Genomic DNA, 8124 nt, shown 5'->3' with positions numbered 1-8124 from the left:
TGCTGTCATGACCCGTTTGCTCTTGCCATGCCTCACATGTCTTTGTTTATGTTTTCCCAGCTGACTTTGGGGCGTTTCTCCAGCGCTCTTCCCCGGGCATGCCGCCACGCCTGGAGAGGCGCGCCCACCAGCCACGCACCTGATCCCGATCATGTCATGATTGCCTCCTCTTCTTAAACCCTCCGCGCTGACGGTTCAGCGTCGGATTATTCTCCTGCTCACGTCCATGAACCCAGCGATTATTCTTGCCATTGTTTTGTGCTCCACGTGTTTTTCGACCTCTTGCCCGTTTATCGACTCCGTCTCTAGCCTTAGCCCTTATTGGCCGTGTTTGCATCCCGATTGGCATTCCTTACCCTTCCGCGGTAAGCGATTTACGTTCGTTCTTGTTTTCTTGCCTTTTGCGGGCGTTTTCTGTTCATCGCGTTTTTTCCCTGGTGTGAGTTGTCCACCAGCACTTTCGGTTTTGTCATCGGCACTTCGTTATTGTTTCTTTGTACCCTTTGATATTTGCCGGAATAATAAATTCCTTGTAACCCTCTCTGGCCTGTCCTTGTCTGCTCTTAACGAGTCCACCTCGGCAATCTCGGCTCTGCCGGGATTGCCCTCCTCACAAGTGCCGTGTAAGTGTGTTTCTCTATATTGTTTACCCAGCCGTGGTGTCATAAATGATGGTATTATTTAGAGATTTATTCAAGTAGGACGAAGTAGGACTTCACTGAAGGCCCAGGTGTGAAATGCACGGCCCTCCACTGGTTCAAATAATATCTTAAACTGTAAGATAATCTGAAGATCATAATAACCTCAAGTAACCTTATATAATCAGTTTGTGTATTTCTAATCATGTTTTTATACACCAATTGCATTAATGATTGCACACGCACACACCCCTACATTTTTGCTCTCGAGTTGAGTTTTTGTTGTCTAATCTAAACTTTCGTTATGAGTTAAGTTTCTGTTTCCTTGCTTTCGTTGTAAGCCATGATGAGTTAGTTTCTGTTTCGTTATGAGTTTGCTTCAAGCTCTAATAAAAGAGGAGGCGGCGGGGCGGAAGGCCAGAGGGTGCGCGGAGCTGAACTGAGCGAGTTGCCTGTCTGCTCTCTGCCTCTCTCCCGCTCGCGACCGGGAAAAATGAACAACCTTGCCTGGTTCCTTCTGGTCTCAGCCACCTTTAGAAAGAAAGCTCTCCCAAACGGCGTCAGGGAATTTAAACCTGACAGAAACTCTCTTACCACTTACAATATTAAACAATTATCTTAACAAAAAAGGACAATCTGAATTTTTTTTTAATGCACAGGGAAGCCATCTCCGGGTATTTTACAATTCAGTCTTCATGGGGAAACAACATTCAACAATTTGCTTTTCTTATTTAATACATAGTTCAGCCCAGCAGGTGACGGGCAAGCACCTTAAAACGTCATGCGCCTACACACAGAAGATGAACATGACCGAGGCGCTCCCGTGTTATCGTCTTTCGGGCAACCTGAGAATAATGTTCTTGAGTATAAACGTTTGTATATGTAAGTTTATGGTAATTTTTTTAATGGTATGTTGTTTGACAGTATTTTAGTTTTTTTTCATAATTTCGTCATTAAAAGGCTGTGGCTAGTGATGGGTCCAGCGACATTGAGGAGTCGTTGTGTGCGCCAAGCTTCCAGGGCAAACCCCGTGTCGGTGCGCGTACTTACTTTAAGAAAGTCACGTGACCACTACCGGAACCGTGTCGACACAGCGGTCGCTCGCCAAACTATGTTTATAAGAAAGCGCATCTGTCAACAGGATGGATGCTCAAAACAAGCATCGAGTTATTGGCGCGTTGCTCTGCGTTAAATATCCGCAAGATGGGAGATGTCACTGGTAAACGCAAGTTTTCTGCCGTGTGCGCACTCATAGGTGCAGCGCTATATGTCACCAGGACACGTTGCACGTACGGAAGACCCGCTCTTATACTGGAAGTCCATGGAGGCAACGTTCCCTCACCTATTTATATTGGCCACACAGGTTTTGTGCACGCCGGCCTCTTCAGTGCCTTGTGAGAGGATCTGCTCAAAGGCGGGGGAAATTGCCTAAAAAAAAAAAAGAAATAGACTGAATAACAAAACGCTGGAGAAACATATTTTTTTGGAATAAAGGCGGGGGAAATTGCCTCAAAAAAAAGAAATAGACTGAATAACAAATCCCTGGAGAAACTAATTTTTTTCAATAAAAATCTTAAATTACAATGAGTCAATTGTCATTCACAACACTTTTACTTAGGCATTCAGACAGATTTTTACTTAATTTATCAACTGCGTCTCGAATATCAAAGATTTTTTTTTATGAAAGTACGTATATGTAAAAATAATGTGAATGGAAATGCCAAATCAATGGAATTGGATAAAATTAGTTTGACAGATCAGTGTCAGATGACCCTGTCAAATGTTTCCTGCAAGCCCGCCAGGTGTCAGTATTCAGCAACACAGTGTCAATACAGTGTGTCACTGTGACGAAACGATACAGGATGCCTCATCTACCCATCACTAGCTGTGGCGGTTGGTCAGCTTCGTGTTAGGGTGTGTTTAAAGGGCTCGCGCAAATCTCGATTCCCACGCTACACTCTCATTGAAGTATATAGTAAAATTGTTGGAGCGCGCAGCCAAAGTATACTGTCCACAATTATTTGCGGATTTAACCAAAATACCAGGAAACTGACGATGTTCGGTGGAATTCTTGGGCCCATGTCGAAAATAAATTCTCTTCAAATGTACATATCGAATTGTGACATATTTATCAGTTGCCTGTGTACAATTGTCATCACTGTTTTAAAGTCACCTATGTGTTTTGTCCAAGTGCTGCTACCGTACTTTGCGACATTTTGTGCAGGGGCCGCAGATCGTGTGACCGCCGCAAATAGTACAAATGGAGCAATAGCTCCTTTCGGTGGGTCCCAAGCCAGGGTTTTTACTTAACCACTACATTACTTAAGTTAACGACAAAATTGTTACAATTAACTAAATAATAATAACGTGCCGCCATGCTCGATGACATAAGAAGAGGAAGTTGGTGACATCACACGCATTGTCCCAATTCTGCAATATCGGTACGCTTGTAACATGTGCTCTCCAACACCGCGTGTACACATATGGTGTAGAGTGTTTATTGCGATTGGGCCATCCGTTGTCGCTGTCTTCTCTCTGACAAATTAGCCGGCCAAAATATGGTGAGCCGTTGCTGTGATAGTGGGTGCAGCCCAAGGTTATTTTAGTAAACGAAAAAGAACTAAAAACTAGAATAGAAAAAAAACATTTCGATAATGAAAAACATAAAACGAAAATGCTCTTTCAAAAATTATAACTATCTGAAACTAGTGATTGCAAAATAAGCCCCATAAAGCAGTCAAGCCCTGCAGGGGAATACTTGGCACACATATGGGCTTCGAGATGATTCATTTTTCTTGACTACGCCATCCCATGGACAGAAAAATGTCTAACCTGCTTGGTGCATGCAATAAAATGGTGAGGTGTAAATCATGCTCTGCACATCAAACAACATGTATTTGAAGAGTGTTTTGACATTAATTGTTCTAACTTCTCACAACATCAGTCAATATTATTCACTTTGATTTAATAACATTCAATTTCATTCACTATCATTCAATTTCATTCAATATGATTCAAATTCATTCAACCTCATTCAATATTTCAGTGTCATTCAATATTGTTCAAAAACATTCAGTGTCATTCAAAATCATTCAATGTCATTCCACAAAAAAAACTCCAACTTCTCCGCCATCACGCACAATTTCTTCAGGAATTGCATTTTCTAGTTAATGTGTATTATTTCTTATATTTCCACAATTATTTATACATCTGCCAGCGGTGACCAGATTGGGATCCGCTACATAAGCACTCACTTTTGTTCAAAAAGCCATAGGTACTCCTGATTGGGGTACTTCTGGACCACACTTTTTCAATGCAATTTCCTGACTTCAACAGAGCACAATATGCCAGTTTGTCTCCAATGTAATCACACCTAACCACTTTCTCCTGTTCTGAAAGCAGTAATTGCTTCATATTGGGTAGTTCTGGTCATTTTGCGTACTACTGTTAGAAGTTTTTTAATTCAATTTATTCGTTTAAAATAAGCAAAAGATCCCAATTCCTCACCGTACAGTAAACCGAAGCAATCATCTGTAGTCTGAAAGCAGTAAGTGCTTCTTGTTAAGGTACATCTGGGTACTTTCCGAACTGTGTTTGGCTGTTTTGCAAAACTGAAACATTTGTATAATGTTCAGCAAGTCACATTGTTATGGCCTCTCTTTGGATTAGGGTTAGGTTAACCCTAATCCTATCTCTATCCCTAACCCTAAATTTTCCTCTCTCAGTTGGGACCGTAGCAAGGTATTATTCCTCCCAGCGAATAGGGAGACGATGGAGGGATGCTTCAGAAAATTAGAACGGCTCATCTGAATCCATCGCCGAGGCTCAGGTTGTTGAACCACTATAATAATAATAATAATAATAATGCCTTTATTAGTCCCACAATGGGGAAATTCGAGATTCGAACCCAGGCCTCCTGGGGAGACTGGGTCCTGAACGCGGCGCCTTAGACCACTCGGCCATCCTGGCAGCCACTCGGCCATCCTGGCAGCCTATGTCCTTCCTCAGATCATTTATTTGTTGTGTGCTTCCTCAAGTCATCTGCCTGTCTGGCCAAGCCCCGTATCCCCACCTCCTGCCCTTGAAGACCGGACCGCGTCGACCACTCCACCGCCTGGCCCTGCTGAACTCCGGATCCACTGCCTTCACTTGCTTCCCCCAAAATAAACCCCTTCTCATATTCCGATTGCTCTTGGGTCCTTTTCGCACCATTACAGTTCCAGCCAACCGTTACACCAAGTTTAGTAAACTTCAGCACTCATCTGCAGTCTGAAAGCAGTATTAGTGCTGTACATTGATTGTGTAAGGACTTGTTAAATAATACTTTGTCAAAATATGACCAGGGACATTATTTTTAAGAGGCTGACATTATGTTATTTGGTACCAAGAACATTTCATCTGCAGCAACAATTCACAAAATCACAAAAGTATGAAATAGGACTTCATCGCATGTCTTATCTTGAGAAAATACTGCAATGTCAGGGAATGGAGTGTAACAAATGTTTTATTTAATTTTTTCTTTTCTTATCTTGAATTTATCTTTTTAAACATTATGCACTGTCGGAGCAACTTACACTCTTTTTTTGTCGCTATGTGAGCAGGGCATGAAAATCCTGACTGGTGCCTTTCTTTGACGAGTCTTTCATTCCAGCAATGACAACACCAAAAAAACGACGCCGTTGGAGTTGAACAAAAAAAGGCTTCGCTTTAATTCCAGTTAAAAACAAATGATGTCAAAACAAGGTCGATCGCAGAAAAGTCGTTGCTCCATGCCCAACGTGTCTTCCTCATCAACACCAATGTATATGAAAAATCAGCCATGGACATTTCTTCAAAGTCTTTGTTTTTTGTTTTAAATTGTATTTGTCAGGCAAGACAGAAGTCCACACTTCAACAGATTCCTGTGTTTTGCCCTCGAGGTGTGAGAGAGGAAAACTTAGGGTTAGGTTTACCCGAACCCAAAGAAAAACATCGGTTCCATTTCAGGCCATCACAATATGACTTGTAGAACATTTTACAAATGTTTCAATATTGCAAAAACAGCCAAACGCAGTACACAAAGAAATATCTGAACAAGAAGTTCTTAGTGCTTTCAGACTGCTTAAGTTTACTAAACTTGGTGAGTAATTGTTGATCTTTTGCTTTTTTTAAGTGACGAAATTAAAATGAAAAACTTCTACTCACTGTTGTCTGCAAAATGACCAGAACTACCCAACATGAAGCAATTACTGCTTTCAGAACAGGAGAAAGTGGTTAGGTTTGATTACATTTGGAGACAAACTGGCATATTGTGCTATGTTGAAGTCAAGAAATCGCATTGAAAAAGTTTGACTTAGTGTGGACGAGAAGTACCCCAATTCAGAGGACTTATGGCTTTCTGAGCACAAGTGAGTGTTTAGGTTATGAAGGATTGTAATATGTCGTGGTAGCAGAATGCCAATTAATTACAGGTTCATATGTCATGGTGTATGTATGTTGTTTTTGGTTTAGTATTTAGTTTAATATTTTTCCTTGTGTTTGGTGTGTGTCTCTTGTTAAACTTGATTGTGTCCAGCTGTGCTTGGAGCCCCATTCCCTTGTGTGAAGCAATCAGCTCCCTCCAAACCTTTGTGTCTTGTCCAGGTGTTCCTTGTTGTCTCGTTACTTTGTTTGTATATAGTTCCTTGTTTGCTTTCAGTTCTCTTTGGTTCAGTGTCCCAGTTAGTTGTCCTGCCTGTCGCGCCTTGTCGAAATAAGACTAGTCTTTGTGTTTTTTAGATCCCTGTTGTTTTGTACGTTTGATATTTTAGTTTTTTCCCCATGCCTTGTGTGATTTGTTTTCTTTACCTTTAATTTCCATGAAGTTACTCCTGCCGAGTGATGGGTAGATGAGGCATCCTGTATCGTTTCGACACAGTGACACAATGTATTGACACTGTGTTGACACTGTGTTGCTGAATACTGACCCCTGCTGGACTTGCAGGAATCATTTGACAGGGTCATCTGACACTGATCTGTCAAACTAATTTTATCCAATTCCATTGATTAGGCATTTGCATTCACATTATTTTTACATATACGTAATTTCATGAAAAAAATCTTTGATCTTCGAGACGCAGTTGATTAAGTAAGTGAACATCTGTCTGAATGCCTCAGTAAAAGTGTTGTGAATGACAATGGACTCATTGTAATTAAAGATTTTTATTAAAAAAAATTAGTTTCTCCAGCGTTTTGTTTTTCAGTCTATTTCTTTTTTTTTAGGCAATTTCCCCCGCCTTTGAGAAGATCCTCTCACAAGGCACTGAAGAGGCCGGGGTGCACAACACCTGTGTGGCCAATATTAATAGGTGAGGGAATGTGGGCTCCATGGACTTCCAGTATGAGAGAGGGTCTTCTGTACGTGCAATGTGTCCTGCTGACAGATAGCACTGCACCTCTGAGTGTGCATCAACAGTGGGGTTGCGCATCATCTGGCCAACTTCATGGTCGAGGTGCTGCCACAGGTCGTCTGAAAAAAAAATGAAAATGGAATTTTAGCGCATTTTCCAGAAATAAAAATTACATAATGACAAAGAACCTGATGGTGTCGGGGTCAGCAGTGAAGAAGGTCCTGGCTGGGCCTCCTGTGTGCGCTCGATGATTCGGGCACATTCTGAACGAAGCCTAGTGATTGCTTCTGTACACCGGGAGGAACTACGGAACCCTAGTGATTTGTATCTGGGGTCTAGAAGTGTTGCTAGTGTTAACACACTTAAAGACTCCAGATTGGAAGCAGTGTCTGCGACTCGACGCTTGAGGTGGTCATGTAACTGTATGGCGGGCTGTGTCTGCAAAGTAGAAGCATGACGCTCAAGTGCGAGATAGAGCATTTTCATCATCGGGATGACCTTTGATCCTGAAACTCGCCTCTCTCCAGACAACTCCACTGTTGCTTGATGGAATGGGGCAAGCACTTGAAGTACTTCCCCCACGGTGTTAAACTCCTCAGCAGTCAGTGGAGTCAAATCTGTCTTTAGAGAGGCTAGAGATACCCACACTGGTTCCCTCTCATCATGCAGCCTAGACAACATTTCATATGTGCTGTTCCAGCGCGTTGGCACCTCATTGATCAGTTTCAGTGTTGGTCGTCCCATCTGTTGCTGCACCTGAGCGAGCTTCTCCTTGGCTGTCGTGCTGGAGCGGAAATGAGTGACTATGTTCCTAGCGTTTTGTCTGATGGCTGCCAGTGCGGGGATCTGGTCACAAGACTTTTTAACTAACAAATTTAGACTATATGCAATGCAAATTATGTGCCGAATTTGAGCTGTTTGATAGATGCGATCATGTTTGGAGCAGCATCGGTCACAAAACACTTTACTTTGTTAGTTATGGCCCAGTCCTCCATAACAGCTCTCTTGACCTGGGCCAAATTGTCTGCAGTGTGACTTTGTGGAAAGTATTGAACTCCCAACACTGATGTACACAAATGCATATTTTTATTAATGTAGTGACAGGTCAGCGCCAAGTA

At 42.1% G+C, this 8124-nt stretch overlaps 1 protein-coding gene across 1 annotated transcript; it reads right to left on the bottom strand.

Annotated features, from left to right (window-relative positions):
* Positions 1–6808: 6808 nt before the first annotated feature.
* Positions 6809–7798, bottom strand: LOC148320818 (zinc finger BED domain-containing protein 4-like). Its single transcript, XM_088319422.1, is given in 2 exon segments — positions 6809–7125; positions 7180–7798. Coding segments are annotated over 2 exon segments (888 nt in total). The 5' UTR covers positions 7751–7798.
* Between the last annotated feature and the right edge of the window lie 326 nt (positions 7799–8124).

Source organism: Idiotropiscis lumnitzeri, chromosome 16, assembly GCF_059441095.1.
Source record: "Idiotropiscis lumnitzeri isolate Australia: NSW breed Sydney's pygmy pipehorse chromosome 16, RoL_Ilum_1.0, whole genome shotgun sequence".
Lineage (NCBI taxonomy): Eukaryota > Metazoa > Chordata > Actinopteri > Syngnathiformes > Syngnathidae > Idiotropiscis > Idiotropiscis lumnitzeri.
This window is presented reverse-complemented; position numbering and strand designations above follow the sequence as displayed.